Here is a 20,426-nt window from a genome sequence, read left to right as displayed (position 1 = left end):
TTCGGCCCATAAATTAATCCTGTTAATTTATGGCGATAACAGAATCACCATCCATCTCATCTAAGCATGTCTTTCTTTTATTTCCTAAAAATCCCATTTTTCCCATTTTGATACTCACGCTTTTCTTTGTTTCGAAAACACTTTGTAATAATATTTGAAGTGTAATGAGTAACCGGGTCCTAAGCATTCTAGCAGGGTTTATCATCCAAACAGAGCAAATCATATTTAGAGACAAACCTAGGTTATCAAGGAATGGTTATAAAAATCAAGGGGTGGCTATCCAACCGGGTTTTAGCAGTAAAAGCATATGCAGTTTGGTAAAACAGGCCAATAGGTTGTGTTTATAAAACTGGGACAAAACATGCATCAAAGGATGAGATTGAACTTGCCGTCTTCGAATCCTTTCGGGAAGTCCTGCTCGTGGTACGGGTCTTCTGTCTCCGGCTTGCGGTACTGCTCGTCGACGAGTTCCTCCTCGGTCACTCCGTGATCTACAGCGCACACAAACAAGCACACAATAAAGAAAAAGACATAAAAGCTTTTCCGTTGAGCTCGAATGAAGAAATGAAGGTAGGAAGATTATTTTCTTGAGATTTTCTAATGGCATGGTGGACATAATGTTGGAAGTGGCGTGGTCAAGTTTGGAGGTAATTGGAGGGTTTTTGGCACATGTAATGATAGGTTAAAGAGGGGTTTATGGGCTGAATAAAGGTTCAAGGGCCTATTTTGCAAATACTTTTGAGACGGCAGGGGCTTGATTAGAATTTTGGAATGTGTTTGGGCTACTCTAAAAAGGGGCAAGGGTTTGGATGTAATTATATTTGTATAGTGGAGGGGTCTTTTTGGAAGAATAAAAGATGGAGGGGGTTTCTTTTAAAAGGAACTAGAGAGAGGGGTGGGTTCTTAAAAGAAAAGAGGGAAAGGCAGGGGGCTCTGGGCAAAACGCCCTTCTTCTTCCTCTTGTCGATAGAAACAGGGGAGGGGAACTGGGGGCGCCAGCGGCCATGGGCCTGCGGCCATGGGGGCACGGCAGCAGCCGGGGCTAGGGGAAAACGGAGAAGGAGGCGCGGGGAACCGATTCCCGTCCTCACCTTGGGCGGAGGCGGCATGAGGAGGCGCGCCCACAACGGTTGGCGGAGGTGGGCGACGGCGGCTATGGCGGCGGCGCTGCGAGGCGAGAGAGGGGGCGTGCGGTGGTGGGCGAGCTCGTGGAGGGGAAGGTTGCTGTGTTGGCCTATTTATAGGCGATGGAGGGGAGGGGGCAGCGGTGGCCGGCCGGCGAGCATCTCATCGGCCATTAATGGCGCCCGGCATCGCGGAGCAGCGGTGCGAGCGGCGAGGCCGGCACAGGGTGACGAGACAGGTCGGGCAGGGGTCGAGCGGCGCGCCGGGCATCCCGGGCGCGTGGTGCGCGTGGGGGCACAGGGACGCGCGTGCAGTGCGTGGGCACGAGTCTGTGCGTGGGCAAGGAGCTGGAAGGAAAAAAAAGAGAAGAAGGAAGAAAGAAGAAGGGAAAAAGAAAAGGAGAAAAGGGGAAAAGTAAAAAGGAGAAAAAGAAAAGGAGGCGCCGGCGGGGTTCGCGGCGTTGGTCGCGAGCCGAGCGTGGCGTCGATGAGAAGCGACGTGCACGAGGAACGAGGAGAATAGGGAAAGTTTAAACGATGATTGATTTCGGTGTCGGGACGGAGATTGGGTTTGGTGTCAGGGCGACGAATCGCCGAAAAAGATTCGAGCTCGGTGATGAAAAGATTTTGAAAAACATTTTTAGCGAGTAATTTATCTGGGTGAATTTTCGGGATGTTACAACCAGGGGTACCCGGTGGTAGAGTTTAGGAGGAGAGATCTCGGGGATAAGAGCTTGATGGTAACACGAAGACCCAAGGGTTAGACAGGTTTAGGCCGCAATGTGGGTAACACCCAACATCCTACGTTCAATGTAGAATTAGGTTTTCTGGCAGTGTTTACATTGAGCGTGGAGTTGGGTTGATCTAATGTGATGCGATGGGTATCCACACGTCCCCTTTATATAGACAAGGAGGTGTGAGTTACAAGTAAGAGATAAGACCTACTCGGGTTGTTACAAGGAAGGAGGTTAGTTAAGATCCCTAGCAATTTGTGCGCCTTGCTGGAGCCTCCAATCTGATCCGTAGAGGATCCTTCCATTGTCCAACCGAGTGACTGTCCATTGGGTTGTCAGAACAGAAATGCTGAGTAGGTAGCCACCCGGACTCGAGGTACCTAGGTCTACCTCCGTCAAGCCCCCAAGTGTCGGAGGACTGAGTTGGATCTTGATACCTTGTGCAAAGTCTTGCAGTACTCATGTAGCTCCTCATGATACCCTAGATTCTGAACAGGATGCACCCCTGGCGCACCCATTGGGTGTAGCCCTGAGCCTTGGAGGGTTTCGGAGAAGTGTTTCGAGGGTCAATAGGATGAGCTCTTTTCTTATACTAGGAACGCCTGAGCATCCTAGAGGGTCTGCATAGTTCTCAGCCCTCCCTTCATGATAGCAAGGTTAATAATCAGTTTGAAATGTCATGCTCTCGGTCACGAGCAAGCTCAATATCCGTTGAATTCTTCGTAGAAGGTTTTGGTTATGTTGGAAATGGTTTCATGTCACCCTTATGTTCAATTACTTGTTCTACTCAGAATCAACTAAAAATTTGTGTTGTGGGTTGGACAAGATTAATTAGGTGTGCTAGAAAGCTGGATGTTAGTTTAGAGAGCTCATGCTTATACAATAATTACTTTACCGTCCCCATCCTTGTTTATTATTCACGTAAGTCTTGCGGGTACCTTTGTACTCATGTTCCTTTCTAACCGAAGTTACAAATGAGATAGAAGTTAGTTTTGGCCACTTCTATCCTGCCGATCCCAGTGTGGGAGAGGAGTAGGTAACTGTGGCTGCGATGGTGCCCTTGAGTAAGATGCTATTGCTTTTGCGCTTTTATCAATTTATCCGTTGCATAGTTTGTCTTTCATGAGAGCATGATAAACACTAAACATTAATTTCATGTCACCTTTCACTACTACATAAATCTTTTGTGAGGCGGGCATTCTGATTTTCAAAGGCGGTTATAGCAAGCGCCTCAAACAAAAGGTCACAGAAAATAAGATATTTTCAGAGGCGGTTTCGATGCCCACCTCTGTTAATCAAATAAAAAAACATCAAGCCCGCTGAGCCCATCCAGTCCTGCCAAGCCCATCTGAGCTGCCGGCACCGCTCGACACTGACCGGCGCCGCGCCGCCATTGACCGCCCGCCCGCTGCGCATAGCCGCCCGCTGCGGTCACCGCCCGCTGCCGCCATCGGGGCCACCTCTTGCACCGCCGGCCGAATCTGCGCCACCGCTCAAGCCCCCGCCGCTCTATCGCCAGCCCGCAAAAACCACCGCGCGCGACCGACAGCACTGCGCCCGAGACCGCCACTCGCCTGCCGCGTCATCGCCACAGCCGCTCGAGCGGTCGCCGGCCTGCGAACGTTGCCGCGCCCGCGAATGCCACTGGCCCGCCATGCTGCCGCCGCGCCCGCTCGAGCCGCTCCTGCTGGATCCGCCGCACTGAGCCGCAGGAGGGGGGAGAGAGAGAGAGAGAAGAGAGAGAGAGAGAGGTGCGAGAGGGAGGAGTGCGGCTAGAGTTAAAGGTGGGTTAAGGTTTTGATTTGTTTATTTGGGCTTCTATTGGGCTGGTCCATTAATCGAGGTGGACTTTTATAACGTGCCTACCTCTGAAAATAGGAGTACTAATAGAAGCGGTCATCTTAATATTGATCGTCTTTGTTAATCTATTTTGCGAGGCAGTTTTCTTAACCGTCTCGGTTAATAAGAAATGGCCACCTCAGTTAATGCTGGGAATTAACAGAGACGGCTATTTTTTATGCCTGCCTTAGAGCTGCTAAAGAAATGTAGCTGTTAATCAGTTTTTTGTAGTAGTGTTTATGTCACGCGTGAACCTAAAGCTTGTATTTGAAGCTTGAACCTCTTTAAATTTCAGATTTGAACCTCCTATGACTTGAACTTGTAATATTAATGTTGAACCCTTGTAATGACTAAAATTTCTCTTTAGAGTCCTTTGGTGATGTGTTTATTTGTAAACGACATGTGTATGCTTGATCGTGGGCATATTGTGGATCTCGTGAAACGAACCAGGATCCCGTAGGACGATCCCGACTCCCTGTATCGTCGTGATAGTCCCTGAATCAGACGCTATCACATATAGATTCATCATTTCAAGCAATATCATAGTTATGCTGCATAAATAGTACAAACATGAGTTTAATTATTACATAATCCTGGGGATCCAATATGGTCCTCCCATTACAAACCCGTTGAGCTAAATTCTTAGAAAACATAACGCGGCAGCGGAAACAAGATCTTCTGGGCCTCCATCTTCAGGACTCCTCCTCCACAGGCAGACTTGAGCGTAGCCCGAGCCTCAATCGTACCAACCGCCGTCGTTGGAGTTGAATTCTTTCTCGGATCCTGAATCTTGCCAAGCTATCCCCAAGGACGGGATAGTTTCATTGTTGGCATTCCTTAATGTCGCTACTAGGAGGGGTTAATTCCCAACAACGCCACCAAGGAATGCCGGTGGGCATTCCATAGCTCCACCACTATGAACGGGTTAGGTTCATAGCAACGACGCCATGGAACACCGTGCAGTATGTCTTAACGATTATAGAAGGATCTGCAAGCGCATGGATATACCGTTGTAGAATTTCACCCAGAAGTATTCAGGGTATCATTATTTATATTTTCCCAAGGGATGGCGAGGTTGTGTAAAGATGTTTACTAGTTACATAACCATAACATTATGAGATAAGGTGTAAACGGCTGATTATACAGAGGTAAGTGATAATAAAGGATAATCAAGGGTAATGTGACACACAGAGAACAACCAACTCTCATAAATAATGAATAAACAAATACACCTAAGGTTAGCGGGAGCATAGGCAACAGATCCTAGTATACTATTCATGTTAGCAGGTAAGTTATGTTAGCCACATGCTTAGAACTACAGGTGCTAGAAAATTAGGGACATCGGGGAGAATGACCCGCACTGGAGAATATCCTGTCCCGTTTCATCTTTGCATGAACTCCTACACGATACCCGAACGTTGGGGAGTATGCTAACCGAGAAGCAGCTTCCCGGCGGACCGACAGGGCTGACACCACCTGCGGTCTACCCCAGTCAAACCGTGGAGCACCATCGTATCCGAGGGATCCCGCATACCAGGGCACCATGCTCGCATATGAGGTCACTACCTTAGCACCCCCGGGTCCCCCACCCTTCGGATGGACAGGTAAGATGCTAAGGCAAGCCCGAAAGCACAACGAACCGATATCCTTACCCAGATCATCTGGTCTAAGCAAGCAACTAGTATAACTTGATAAAGCACCAATCAAGGCTAAGCAAGCTAAGAACATAGCAAGATTACCAAGAACAAACTATGTATGGATAGCATAACGATAGTCGGAATACAAAGTCATACCAGAGGCCGAGGATTGCTCGCCGACCCCGAGACGACTGGAATTCGCTAAGGAGTTGAAGAACTAGCCTAGCTCCACTACCCTAAGGAGTACAAGTCACAAGAGAGTGTGAGAGAGAGGCTTCCAAGTGGTGTGTTAGAGGAGAGGCCCTTTTTATAGCTTGGAGAGGTCGGTTCCCACCATCTCCTCATATGGAAACATTTGCAACCGACTTCGGGAGGATCAGAACGTACTTCCCACCAAAGTGCACCTAGACAAATGCTTGTCTAGGTTCGGCCAACCCCATGGGTCGGCCGGCCCCACTTTGGCGGCCCTGGCCACCGCCTTCCCCTGGGTGTCTGCCTGGTGGTCCCTGATGTTGGTACGTCGGTGCCGGGGTCTGGTTAGTTGGTTTGCTCTAATATGTGGGCCTCTTTTGCATGAGTTACGCAGGACGCGATCTTCTGCGACTTCATCTGCGTATTCTTTATGTTTTCTTCTTATTCCGGACTTGTTCTCCTGAAAACATAAATCTTCGAAAACAATTATGGAGCTAGGTTAGTGATACAAATATGCGAGTAAGAGATATGGTTTTCCTTCATTAGTGAGTATAGTTGACGGTCATATTTTGCACTTAATGACCGTCAACAACACCCCCAAGCTAGCCTTTTGCTCGGCCCGAGCAAAACTGGGCACTTGTTGTTGATCAGGAGTTGGTACGATGTTGAATTTCCAACTCATACTTAGGCACAACCAAATGCTTATTACCTTGATTTTGAATAAGTTGGCATTTGTTATTACCTCTTACCTTACTCCTGTGGGGCTTATAGCTTCACCTCATCTTTGGCGGTTGAGAGTCATAACAGTATCATAGAGTGCTCATATTTCTTTCTCTTTAGCTCAACCATCAATCCGGAGGTTTTGTAAAGTTTTTCAAAAGAAATTTGTAAAGTTCCTCGGATGATCTCTCGGATCGTTCAATGTGTATAATTCCTTACCAAGGCTTTTTATTGTGCCTTTCTACCTCAACCTATCTCTAATGGCTTTGTTTTTGTGAAGCTGTAGGTAAGGAGGGTTTGAAGGCATACTTGCTTCTCATATTTTGCTAAGTCAAAAACCGGATCCAAAGGAGAAACAAGTCATAAACTTTGATCAAGATGTGCAAGTGTGTGGATATTTTTGGTGGATAGTGTATGAACTCCTTTATATGAACCATCTCTCTTTTTCTTTCTTTTAGATAAGGGGCTATCTTTTCTCTCTCCTTTTTGACATGCTGAAGCATGTGGCATACCTTCTTTCGGTATGCATCTTTTATTTCCTTTTCTCTCTTTTTTTGACATGCCGAAGCATGTGGCATACCTTCTTTGGGTATGCATCTTTTTATTTCTTTTTGCATAGCCCCATATCCTTGATGTAATCTTTTGAGAGAGAGGTGTCATACATCGACATGGAGTTTTATTTTGTGGATGGAAGGATATTTGCTTCCTTCTAGTGTAGAAGCATAGCATGTGGTGGAAACGTGTACGTGATCTTGATCATGGGAGTATAAAATGAATCTTACTAAGGGTCACAATAATTTGACAAATCTCAATGAGATAGCAAGTTGAATATGTGGAGGGTTTTGCAATGAAAACAACATATGGCTTTGGATGGGAATTTCATATCATGGAGGAACTTTTATTTTATTTTTATGTTTTCAAAATTAAATACTCTGGATATCAAGCATCACAAAAGAGAAGATCATAGCAACTCTACTTAACTATATCATAGCTCGCAACAACTTAGATTCGGATCATGCTTTTCGCTACCTACAAGATTCAAGTTTAAGGTTTGAACTTTTAGCCAACAAACACAAAACTAGGTAGAGCGTAAAGTTGTAGCTAAGCATATGAAGGAAATTAACAGAGCAACTATTCATCATCTCAACAAAGAAAACTCACACCATGCTTACTACACATATTAAAAATATATTTTTGGTGTTTTCTAAGTTTAGCAAATTTTTATTTGGTTTCATGTAAGATTTGGAAACAGTAAAGATACATGATACAAGTTACCTCTCGTGGAGGTCCTCCCCCAAGCTAGCTTCAGGCTCACTACGGCTGGTCGGGATTAAAACCCGTCCAATGGCAGTAGACCCTCCACTCCTCCTATCGTTGAAGCTGTCCGTGCTCCATGTCGTGGAGTCTTTCGCTAGTATGACGCTGTCATGCTTGGGACATCTCAATGTGTTTCTGCAGCATGTCTTGAATGTTATCACTCTGCACCCGCAGCTCTCCTAGCTGCTGGGTGATGGCGCCGAACCCTCGGGATGAGGCCGTCCGTCTAGTGAGGCTCGGGGCTCCGCTGGAGCTGGAACTGGTGGACCGGCGGCTTGGTGGCTGCCATGCCCACTCCTCAGTGCTAGCACTGTGGCAAGACGAACCACCTGCCTCATGCTGATATGAGTACTGTGGCTGCTGAGGCGGTAATGTTGGTGCAGCTTCCCTTCTGGCCCTACTTCTTGTTATCCTGCCAAGCAAACCGGTAGAGCTATTCCTACGCCCCCTTCTCGTGGAATGAGAGGGATGGTTAGCGAATGGTAATTATACAAATGGAACTCCGCATTGGGCAGCAGAATCTCATTTGTATAGCCCAAGAAAAAGAAAATCAAAGAGTCATCCGGGCCTTTTTTGAGTGTGTGACCTTGGATCAAATAGGCCTCATCGATATACGTATGGTCGCCCTCAATGAAAGGAATGAAATTCCCCTCTAAGGCACTGATACGTGTAGCGGTACGAGTAATCAAAGAAGGGCACTCAATAGGACCCGTCACCATGAAATTCGAAAGCCATTGCTTAACCAATGCTTGCGCGGGGGAGATTTTGATCTTGTTGACCATGGCATATAGTATGAGCAACTCATCATTGCGCACGGGTCGGACATCGTCTCTTGGAAAGAGAGTGATGGCTAACCACTTGTGCATCAACTGGAAAGTTGGATTATGAATATCGCTGCACCGAGGTGCAAACTTGCCATGGACAACTTGATCCGAAATCTAGCCCCAAAACTCATGACGATTAAAACCGCGGCAAGCTTGCTCAAGAGAAATTGGCCAGTGTTTGTTGAAATCGAGGTGGCTGGCAAAAGTTTTCCAAGAAAGCAAATACTCTTTCCCGAAAAGACGAAAATAGACCCCTTTTTCCACCTCCCGAAGAGTGCAAAGAAATTGGATGGTGAGGAATCGAGAACCGTACTCCTCAACGACAACGAAGTTATCCCATCCAATTGCATGCCAAATATTAGTGAAGTCTTCGTACATACCTGTTTTGATGAGGAGTTCCGGATCGAAGGCTCGGGTGTGGATGAAGCTTCGGTTCTTGAGGATGGCATAGCCTTGTCATTCATGATCATCTCACAAGTCGAGGTAGGGAGCATCATCTTCGTCAATTTCTATGGTTTCGGCTTGCGGTTCGGCTTGCATCTATTCGTGTTGTTCTTCTTCTTCATAGTCCATCATGCTTGGTGTAGGCATAGGATTGGGAGTGTGCGAGCTCGAGCCACCCCGAGAACGGGATGAACTTGCACCCGTCATCGTCTTGAATGCGACGGAAACCTTCCCCCCCTATGCCCTTCATGATTGGACGAAAACAAATATGCGAGTAAGAGGTATGGTTTTCCTTCTTTAGTGAGTATAGTTGACGGTCATATTTTGCACTTAACGACCCTCAACATTCATTTCACCATCAAAATGCAGCTTTTTGTGGATGCATCGGTATAAAATTATAGTCAAGGGAGAAGGCTGGGGGTTTCGTATGCAAGCAGCGAGCAAGTATATATAACATATACTTCAACCACACACCTTGACGCGGGCCATCCCGGACTCCAAGTCAACACACACCACCAAGAATCCCCGATTTTGGTTCGAGAACTCCCCCTCCTCTCGCCTCAACTGCTATCCAAGCAAGAAGTAAGACTAGCGGTATGTAGAGATACCAAGTAACACTACTCTATGAAAGTGAAGCCAGATAAAGAGTTTTACATGACCGATTACACGGCTATACGTATAGCTTTCACCCTGCAGTGGTTGTACACCTGGTCCCACTCGCCCCAACATCAGCCGAGAATGACCCGACGGACCCCGAGGCACCGGTCTACTATGATGAAACTAATAGCTACGACCACCATCCTGCTTTACCGGTCTGGGTTGCGTCCTCCCATGAGAGATCGCCTGGGACTATGAAGCCTTCTACAGAGGGATTCCATCGAATCCTGCTAATCGCGGGCCATAGGGTCAAGCCCTCTCCCCCTCACACTGATGCCCTATCCTCCTAAAGGTATGGTGTCGCGCGTAGCTTGTTCGGATCAGATCCATCCTCATAATGGATAGTGGTGTGCACGTCTGACATAATTCCGTCTCCAGGTCCACTAACCCAGGTCCTTAAATTGCCGAGGTGAGTACTTCCGTCCAAGTGCGTATCCGTCAACACGGTCCGCGATCGACACCTGTTACAGGTATTGCCCGCCAAACTCCGTTGTGGTCCCCGAAGGAACACCTCTCCGAAGGGAACTTGCACCCACCATAGGTGCTCCGTAGGATGTGCCCAACACATAATCCCTAGCCCCTGATCTGAAGATCAAGTTAATTCACTCGCCCCCACTACAATCCTAGACACCAACTCCACATATGGTGGATCTCCACTCATGCCAAGACACTCAATCACGAATTCCCACACAACACACTCTCAGCAAAGCATAGCAGGTTTTGCCATCCATTCAACATGGTGGAAATAGGAGTTCAAGCAGTACGGTAATAAAGTAGGCCATGCAGGTTCATCTCAACATAAAGTAAAGTGCTAGCAAATCTAGCAAGCAATGCCTAATAGGTAGTTCAATCGTAGATGTGCATGAACCTGGTGGTTCTTCGTAGAACTCCTGGGTCTTCTGGTACACTCCTGGTCCTCAGTTAGCTCCTCGGAGGTAGGTCCTATTCGTAAATATGTATTCTAACGCGTAGATCCAAATAGCACTCAAGGCCTATTCTAACGTGTAGATCATGATTTTAGAAAAATTATGAAATTGTTTTCATAATTTTTGGAGCTCCAGTTGATTTATTATGAATTTTTGAACTTCAAAAGGATTCCTGAAATTAATAATTGGATTTCGAAAAATCAAAAAGAAATTCAGGGACACGTCATGCTAATGTCAGCATGATGTCATCCCAGGGCATGCCAAGTGACTGTGCTCATGGGCCCAAAGCTGTGATCCGGCCCGTTTCTCTCGCGCGCATGTCAGGCCCGAACTCCGGCTCGGTCCGGCGGTGTTTTTTGGGCTGTGGCCCATTTCTTCTCCTTCCTTCTTCTTTTCTTTTTCTCCTTCTCTCTATCGCTGACACCTTAGTCCCGCGTGTCAGTGTGTCTCTCCTCTCTATGATCCGGTGTGGCGGCCTCCGGATCTGGTGCAGCATCCCTGCGTGTGTGTGTGGCCGGGGTGGGTGTGGCTCGAGCGCTGGGTGCTCGACGGAATGCCCCAGGGGTCGGTGCGCGTCGACGTCGCATTAGCAACGTCGCGTCGAGGACGAGCCCCCAGGCGGCTGGTCCAAGGACAGGGGCGGTGCGGTCTAGCGCCTCGTCGGAGCAAGGCTCGGCCTTGGGCACCGGCGCATGAGCTCGCGCACGCACGCGCGTCCATGGCGGGGCCATGGCGAGACGCGGCAGCAACGTTTCGTTGTGAGGGCCAGCAAAGGTCTGGCCTTTGGGCAAACACGTGCTCAGGAAGGACTAAAGGGATGGACATTGGCCGGGGGTATGCATGCTCGCGTTGGCTTGACCATGGCAAGGCCATGGCTAGTCAGCGGCAGCGCAGCCGCCCGCTGTGAGGCAGCGGCGATAGGCCTGGATGCCAAGGCGGCCAAAAGGGCCTGCCTTGTGGTACCCCTGTGCTAGACCTAATCATTTATCGGGTCGGGTTCAGGTCGGGTAAAAAAACCCGACATTTTTTTCTTTGGTCCGTACCCGGCCCGACCCGACCATCGCGCTAAAATTTTTGGCCCGAGCCCAACCCATCACATGGTGGGGTCGGGTCGGGTTCAGGTCGAGTCGGGACTAACACAATTTTTTGTGTATAAAAATCGGGGTTGGGTCGAGTTTCGGGTCAAAAAATTCGGCCCGAGCCTGGCCTGTTTTTTTGTCGGGCCAAAAAAATTGGCTCGAGCCCAGCCCACGCATTAATCGGGTCAGGTTGGGTAGCCCATGATCAGGTATACCCTGCGCACGCCTGTGCGGCGCACACGAGGTGTGACCGCACAGAAGGGCGGCGGAGCTCGGCTGCTGGCTGCGGCAAAGCCGCGCACGACTCCGCGCGGGTTTGGGCAACTTCAAGGTGCCGAGGTCCCTGCAGGCGGCAAGCAGGGCTAGGGGGTTCCTAGAGCTAGCTAGGTTCAACTAATGCTGCCATTTGGCAACACTGGCACGGGAATACGGAGGAGAATAGGAGCGGCGGCGAGGCTCACCGGCGGGCTCGGGGGCGTCGGTGCTTGACACAGTGGAGAGGCGGTGCAGGTGTCCGGTGGTGCAATGTCATGCCGCGTAGCTACGTCGGTGTCGACGTACGGGCGCAGGCTTGGCGGAGAACTCTAGCGACTGCGGATCCTTCCTCTTTTCCCCTCCTCTGTTTCTCCCTTCCTCTCCCAATTCCGACAGCGGTGTGAGGGGAAACCCTAATTGGGCTCTAGGGTTTCGCAACGGCGCCAGTGCGACACTTATAGGCGGTGGCTGAGTCTCCGGCGGGGCCTGGATGCTGAGGAGCAGTGTGGATGGGACGACCGCGAGGCGTGGGTACGTGGCGCGCATCCGAGGCATCTCTGAGCCAGGATCGGGGTCGTGGCGCGGTGTGGTGGCCGACAGGGTGCAGGTGGCAGGCGTGTGCGTCAGCGGGGCGGGCGGGGCCAATGGGAAAAGGCGGGTGAGCGGCGTGGCGAGGAAAGAAGAAAGGGGAATAGTTTCCCTGGCGGTATTCGGCTGACAGGTGGGGTCCACTTGTCAGTGGGTCGAAGCGACGCGGGCGGGCGAACTGCGGTGTGGGCTGGGGTGAGCGGCGGCTTGGGCCGCTCCTGGGCCAAGCGGGACGCGGGCGGTTTAGCGGGCTAGGCGGGTTGGGCTGGTTAGCAGGTTTCGGCCTGGTTAGGTTTAGGTTAGTTTTTGTGTGTTTGATTGTCAAATACCACCCAAATTCAAACCAAAATTATCCAAATAAATTTGAACAATGCATAGGCATAGATCCCCATAAGATCCAAATATTTTTCACTCTAGCATTTTAAATCCTTACATTTAAGTTGATTTTATTTTTACTAAGAGGAAGATGAGTAGAATTATTTTTATATTGTTCTATCTATTTACACTCCACCCAAATTTTTTTTGAAATTCCTCATTTTTGCACGTACAATTATTATGTAAAATTGTGGGTTGTTACATACCGGGACTACCGGATTTGATATCATTTCAAGTGAATGAGGTGTCATTGTCGAAGTCTCTAGATGCGGGTTAGCATATGGCACGCTCTTAGGCAAACATGTGCTAGCTCTTATCTTAAGAATGGTGACCGGCAGTTTGCTTAAAATGGTGTTAAATTGGGTGGTTCTTACAATATTGGCCTTGTTTGGTTTGTGTTCTAGAGATTCTAGAACGGGGTTTGACCAGTCATTAGAGGTGTCAAACAAAAGCAATTTACAAAACCAACTCCAAAACCCCTGCGCTAGGAACCCTGACGAATCTAACGAGGTCTTTGACCGCACGATTGGAGGATGGTTACTGTAGCGTCACCGTAGCCAATCATCAATTAATTATCATCATTAGATTCGTCGCGAAAAAATTACACCCATCCCTAAAAAAGTTTTGTAAATAAACTTCATTTAGTACTTTATGCATTCGAGATTCTCTTCACGGGAAGCGCATTCTAGAATTCTAGAAGGTATCCAAACAAGGCCATTGTTTCATCAAGAATCGCTAAATTAACTTATAGAAAACTGGATCACAAGCATCATGTAAATTATTCTATCAAATGGCGTGACCATTGAGGAGCTTAACCCTTTATTTCACTAGTAAATGTCCACTAGTAAGCGTTGACATTGAGGTTTCAGGACGAGTGGTTTTCAGATCCAGGAGCAGCCGTATGCATGTTGAGCTATCTCCCTGTAATAGAAGATACAAATCGGCAAGCACAACGAACCAGCAATCAAATCAGGTGAGCCTCCCACCCATGTTTTGATCAGATATAACGCGGTAAGGGCAAGGTGCTTAATCCTCAGTTACTCCTTCCATTCCTGTATGATAGCAACATTCGATTGCAGTTCATCTAATGTTCATTCTAGTCTCTGCGCCAATTGTTTTGTTCCCATCCATAGGCTGCACATTGAATTACACTAATTGTAACTCCTGGTGATTCCTTTAGATACTGGCGTAGCTGTTGAGGGACTCACTTCGTTATGCTGCTCAAAGGCCTCAATGATTGAATTGCATATCGAGTCAAAGTGGATGACTACATTTTAGTCATTGGGTATGGTGGTTGAGGAACTATTTCCAGCTCCAAGAGGGCACCACCATTATTCATTCTTGATCCTCTGTAACCGAAGCTGAAGAAGTGCTGCAAATAATCTGCCGAAATATGCCTGCTAGTTTGATCATATAATTGGAGGTAATTAAAGAATTTCTTTTGTTGTTCTTCCTTTAGAGTATGGTACTGAGTAGCTTTCAATACTTATTCCTTACCTCCTATTACTTAATAGGTATTAGTGTCAAGTAATAGTTACTAATCTCTTCAAGTTAATAAGAAGAACAAGGTATTTCTGGGCAATAAGATTGGGTTTGGAGATCCACTAATCACAGGCAAGAATTAATTGTGCTCGGTTTCAATGAAAATAAGTCACTTGTGTCCCATCGAAATCTTCGAGCACAAAAATTAATGTACTACATTTTTAATCCCTGTTTTAACTCTCAATATTTCTAAATAGTTACTGCTGAACATTGCTCCAAATTAGTAAACAATCTGGGAGAAAATTAATTCAGTATGCAGATTGCCTTGGCATATCGGACTTGACAAATTACTCTTTTGTTTGTGTATATATATGACTGTGCAGGGTGGACATATGTGCTCAAAATAGCATAGCATAATTATTTGTATTAAACCATAGAAGAAAAACATTGACAAGAAAATGGCAGAGATTGCTGTTCTTCTAGCTGTAAGAAAGATAAGCATTGCTGTGGCAGGAGAAATGCTAAACCTTGCAAAGCCCTTGCTTGTGAAGAAACCTGATTTAGTCACATCACTTCCTACTAACATGGAGTTGATAAAGGAGGAACTTGAGATGATAAATGTATTTCTCAAGAAAACAAGTGCCAGGGGGTGCAGCAATACAGTCTTGGACACTTGGATTATCCAAGTTAGGAGGCTGTCATTTGACATAGAAGACATTGTTGATCAGTACATATATGCAATTGGTGAACAAAGGAGGATGGGATCCTGGAGTATGAGGAAAATTCTCAACAGGCCACAGGTCTTGCTTTCTTTGGACAGGATTGCCATTGAGGTTGATAAGATAAGGGAGAAGGTTAGGGAATTGTCATGCAGGAGAGACCGATGGATACAGCCTATACCTGGAGGACTTGACATCGAGATGCCAGAAAATAGTAATAAGCAAGAAGTGCATATATTGAGAAACAGTCAGCCAAACAATGTGGACATGCTTGTAGGAATTGATAAACAAAGAGAAAACCTGACTAAGTTGTTGTACGCAGAAAAAGGATCTCCACGAGTTATTACAATTTTGGGCATGGGTGGCTTGGGCAAAAGTACCCTTGTCCACCATGTTTACAAGAGAGAAGGGTCCCATTTTGATTGCCGGGCATGGGTTTCAGTGTCACAATTGTGTAGCATTGATAATATCTTGAGAAACATGTTTAAAGAACTCTATGTGACTGACGAGAAAAAGGAGTCTGATGTTGCAAAGATGAGCATTGAGGAGATAAGAGTGGATTTGAAACAAATTCTGAATAAAAAGCGGTGCATAATCATACTGGATGATGTGTGGAGAGCTTCAATTCTGTTGGAGATTGGTGAACTATTTTTTAGATGTAGTGGCAAGAGGAGCATCCTAGTAGTCGCAACAAGAATTGACGAAGTGGCTTCAATTGCTGAAGACGATTGCAAGATCACGCTAGAGCCTCTGAATGAGCATGATGCATGGGTTCTATTTTGCAGGAAGGTGTTTTGGAAAACCGAAAATTCTATTGTTTCCCAAGAACTGCAGAAGTGGGGTCAGAAGATCGTGAAGAAATGTGAAGGTTTGCCGTTAGCTATTGTTGCAATAGGGAGCCTGTTGTCACTCAGGGATAAAAGTGAAACGGAATGGAAGTGTTTCTACCGTCAACTGATATGGGAGTTACAGAACAACCCAGATCTAAACCATGTGGAGTGGATTTTAAACTTAAGTTACAAGCACCTACCAAATTATTTGAAAAATTGTTTCTTATATTGTGCTATGTTCCCAGAAGACTATCTCCTTCGTAGGAAGAAGCTGATCAGATTGTGGATTGCAGAAGGGTTTATTGAACAGAGAGGATCAATGAGCATGGAAGAGGTTGCAGAAAGTTATCTCGTTGAACTTGTCCATCGGAGCATGCTTCAAGTCACAGAAAGGAACAGTTTTGGCAGGATTCGACGTTTCCGTATGCATGATCTTGTACGTGAACTAGCAATTAAGCTGTCTGAAAAGGAGAGTTTTAACTCAACTTATGATGACACACCTGGGGTTATAGAGGATGTATCAGACTCTCGCAGAGTTTCAGTGCTTCGCTGCAATAAAGATCTCAAACTAAACATAGATCCTTGTAGGCTAAGAACATTTTTACTATTTGACACAACCATGCTATATTCTTCATGGTCTTCATTGGTTCCATCTAAATCTAAGTATCTTGCAGTGCTAGATTTGTCAGGCCTGCCTATTGAGACTATTCCTCATTCGATTGGAGAATTGTTTAATCTTAAATATTTGTGCCTCAATGACACCAACTTGAAGTCGCTTCCAAAAAGTGTCACCAGACTCCATAATTTACAAACACTAAGCCTTGAAAGGACTCAGTTGTCGAGTTTTCCTCGTGGGTTTGCAAAATTGAAGAAACTGCGGCACATACTTGTCTGGAAGTTGCTTCACACAGGAAGCTCAAGTTTCAATCACTCAATAGGTGTGGGATCAGCCAATGATAACCTTTGGGATCTAACAGAATTACAAACTCTAGATGAAGTCCGAGCCAGTGAACGATTTATCAGCAATCTAGAAAATTTGGTGCAGCTAAGGAGTCTTTACATCTCAGATGTAAGAAGCAAGTACTGCTCACAACTTTGTACTTTATCGAAGCTGCAACACCTCCTGAGATTAAATGTCAAAGCATGCAACCAGGATGAGGTGCTAATGCTAGAGGCCTTGACATTGCCACCGGAACTTCAGACGCTTCAATTGACAGGTCGACTGGCAGAAGGAGTTCTGAAATCTCCAATGTTCTCGGCTCCTGGCAACACTCTTGTCAGATTAAGTTTATGTGGGTGCCATCTTACAGAAAATCCAATTCCATACCTCTCTAAGCTATCGAATTTAACAAGCTTGCAAGTTAAAGGGGCATACGATGGGCAAGAACTGGGATTCCATGATGGTTGGTTCCCAAAGTTGAAGGGGATGTCCTTGACAGACATGGAACACATTACTCGAATTTACATAGAAAAAGGAGCATTGATCTGTCTTGAGTATCTTAAACTTGATGGTCTCAAAGAGCTAGTCAGTGTTCCGGATGGTATGGAATTTCTCTCATCCATACAGGATGTCTACTTTCGCAGCCTGCATCCTCGTTTCCGACAAAATTTGCAAGAAAGCGTTGAAACGGGAAGACTAAAACACATCCCTGTCATGCAGTTCCAGTGAAAGATCGACAAGGTAGTTACAATCTTTCTCGCTGCTCATGATACAGCATTAAAGTTTTAAATGCATCTTGTCTTGATGAATACTATGTCCTTATCTGCAGTTAAACCCAGGAGGAACCCCATCGTAAAATATTAGCATGATGTGAGTTTCATTGCTTTCACACCATACCTGTGTTACCTCTGTTGAGTATGGTTGAATCCGTTTCCCATTTTCTTTTCAAATCGTTATAATAAATGTATAACACATCGATGAGGTCCAATAAACACTGTATGTATTGTTTTCAAAGAAGCATCAATTATATAATTTTTGTAAGGTAACTGTTACGTATCCTGTGGTGCCTAGAGGTTTCTGTAGCATTGCGATAGCTAAACGCAGTGGCTTCGTAGGTGTGTTAATGTGCAACTATTTGAGTGCGACCATTCAGTTTCATTGATTGTAACAGGTATGGCGTTTGTAAGTGGCTTGGATTGAGTTCCTTGTGCCTCTTGAAACTTCAATTTGGTTTATTTATACTGTGTACAATTTCAATTCATATACAAACTATGGTACACGATCATTGGCAAAACCTCTTCAGTGAGTTGCTTAATGTGCTGATCCAGTGATCATTAGCATGGGTAAAGCAGTTCATACCTGGTTGATATACTACTGGAGTCTATATACAAGTTGTAGGAACTCTAAATCATCAAATGATGATTATCAAATAAGGGCACCTCCAGTGTGCAGAGAAAGCAAACCGTGGGTGGAAAATAAACGAACACAACACACTGTGACAGTGGACCTTTGGGGGTCAGAAAGTAAATCAATACTCAAACAATAGTCGAACCAAGCCAATTAACTCAAAAAAGGATGTACAAGTTTAGGGGCCTAGAAGTAGGAGCCCATGTAACGAAATCGCATGACTTTGCAGAACTCTTGTTCACCGCTGCAATTCGCTATGAGTGAAATGAGCTGCATTCCTGCCACGGCAAGCTAAGTGGATGCCTCCTAGTGCAGTCGGTTACCTAAAAAATAATTGTATCTACAAACCCTTGACATACATTCCATGTTGTCGATCTCATGTTTTGTTATGTGAACATTCCTCTGATGTGTATAACTTTGCAAGCGATAGAAAGTTACTCTATCATATCCAAGTATTCAGCAAAGGATAAAAACTTAAGGATGACTTTTTAAGCATGAGTTTTTTTTTTAAGAATGAGATTATCATCCGTGGCGGATCCAGCGGTGGGTCGGGTGGGGCTCGATCCCCTCCTACTGCCAGAATCCCATGAAGCCCCCCTACAAATTTGAGAAGGAAGAAAGAGGGAAGAGGAGACGGGAGGAGAAAGAAGAACAGGAGAGCCCCCCTAGGCTCAATCCTGCCTCTGCTATTTATCATGTTTATGGTTTTGAGATGATTTCTTTATGGTTGTAAGAATGTTGACAACGTGGCAAGGCATCTGATCAGTCTTTTTTCTTCTATTCCCCATTCTCCCATGCGTTGCTCGTCTTAGGTCGGACCAAGCTCATCCAGACCGATTTTTAGGATGGGTTCGTCATATGGGGCTGAGGGGTAATATTCACCTCCAGAAACTATCACATTCAACTTTTCAAAAAAAAAAACTATCACATTCCACCGTGCTCATATCTTAACCCTCCCGTAAACCAAATGCGTGCCAAATGACTTTTCATTCTCATCCTCATCCTTGCATGTTGCAATGTATAAGGTTGGGTATAACATCATATCACAACTCCCATGTAGTTGAGTGATGGCTGCAAGCCTTCAACATTAGGTATTTGGTCGTGAACTTGGTGCAATCACATGATCGGACAAGTCAAAAGTCTACCTTCCCTTTGGCCACTCAGTCCCACGCCATCTTAATAATTTATTCGAAGGTAAGCACCAGGGGAAGTCTATACACCTGAGTAAGATCTGTTTGGAAGCACTACACTCCACCAAAAACAGCTCAACTCTAAGAAAAAATGCCTAAACATATCAATGTGCTCCACTCCACTCCACCAAAAATAGATTCACTCTAGTTTTTTATGGAGCTGCTCAAGAGGTGCTCCATCAATTCTTGGAGCTGAAGAAGTTCGATAAAATTATCCACCATGCCACTGGTTACATATATAAAGGTTCGTTGTTTTCTTTTCTATCCTCCTACCGACGCTCCCGTGGCCGTGCCGGCCGCTCAAATCAGCCACCGCCGCCGCTCCCGCCGATCACAGGCTTGTAGACCGCCGCTCAAACAGGTCGCCAGCGCCTCTCCCACAGGCTGCCAGCGCCGCTCCCAGGCCACCGCCGAGGCCCCCTCCGCCGCGGGTCGCAGGCTGCCGCCGGGGCTCCCTCGCCGCGGGTTGCAGGCCAGGGCCCCGCCACCCCAGCTGCAGCTGGCGCCAGGGCACCCTGAACAGATGCGCCCGAGGTAGAAGAGTCCCCTGACAGGATTGACCCGCTTGGAAGTGGCCTCATGAAAGGTGTGCCGAGCTGGGTTAGTACCTGCACGCTGGGCCTGCGGGTTGGAGGAGCTAGACTGAGGCATACATTTTGACGCTGCTCCAGCCAACCAATCACAACGGTAAAACCAGCTGGGGTAAAACCAGCTAACCAATCACCCCATTGACTAACGCACCGTGATCTCCAGTGCCAAAGAAATCCCATACAAAAAGAATGGAAAATCAACCGGCCAGTCAAAAAACGCTAACTAGCGTAATCGTTTGCCGTGACCCGCCGCGCGTTTTACTTAGGTAACCTAACTTGAACCACCCACACGAACACTTCATCGAGGGATATACTCTGGATTATTTGCATTTGACTCGATCTCTTCGAGAAGCTTCCACGGCTAAGTCCTAAAGACACTCGTAGGAATTGCGATGCAAAATACAGTGTGTTCTTTCTGGTCAGTCAACCTCTACAGAAAACATGACAAGATGTCGCAACTCACAACCTCTAACGCTCCCACCAAGCTGTCTGCTTCTACAGTTCAAACAACGACATGCGAGTCAAAGCGAAACCTCAAGCTGGGAATTTCAATGATG

The 20,426-nt window shown here is 46.5% G+C and overlaps 1 protein-coding gene across 1 annotated transcript in view; it reads left to right on the top strand.

The window, feature by feature from the left end:
• Positions 1-17,546, top strand: part of LOC120669389 (disease resistance protein RPM1-like) — a 40,889-nt gene extending 23,343 nt beyond the window's left edge. The window contains exons 3-5 of the mRNA XM_039949150.1: positions 14,631-17,283; positions 17,403-17,423; positions 17,512-17,546. Of these exons, the coding sequence (XP_039805084.1) occupies positions 14,631-17,283; positions 17,403-17,423; positions 17,512-17,546 (2,709 nt within the window). The remainder of the gene's footprint in view (positions 1-14,630; positions 17,284-17,402; positions 17,424-17,511) is intronic.
• The last annotated feature ends 2,880 nt before the right edge of the window (positions 17,547-20,426 follow it).

This window comes from Panicum virgatum, chromosome 4N (genome assembly GCF_016808335.1).
Source record: "Panicum virgatum strain AP13 chromosome 4N, P.virgatum_v5, whole genome shotgun sequence".
Classification (NCBI taxonomy): Eukaryota; Viridiplantae; Streptophyta; class Magnoliopsida; order Poales; family Poaceae; genus Panicum; species Panicum virgatum.
The sequence above is the reverse complement of the archived record's forward strand: the minus strand, read 5'-3'. Positions and strand labels throughout refer to the sequence as shown.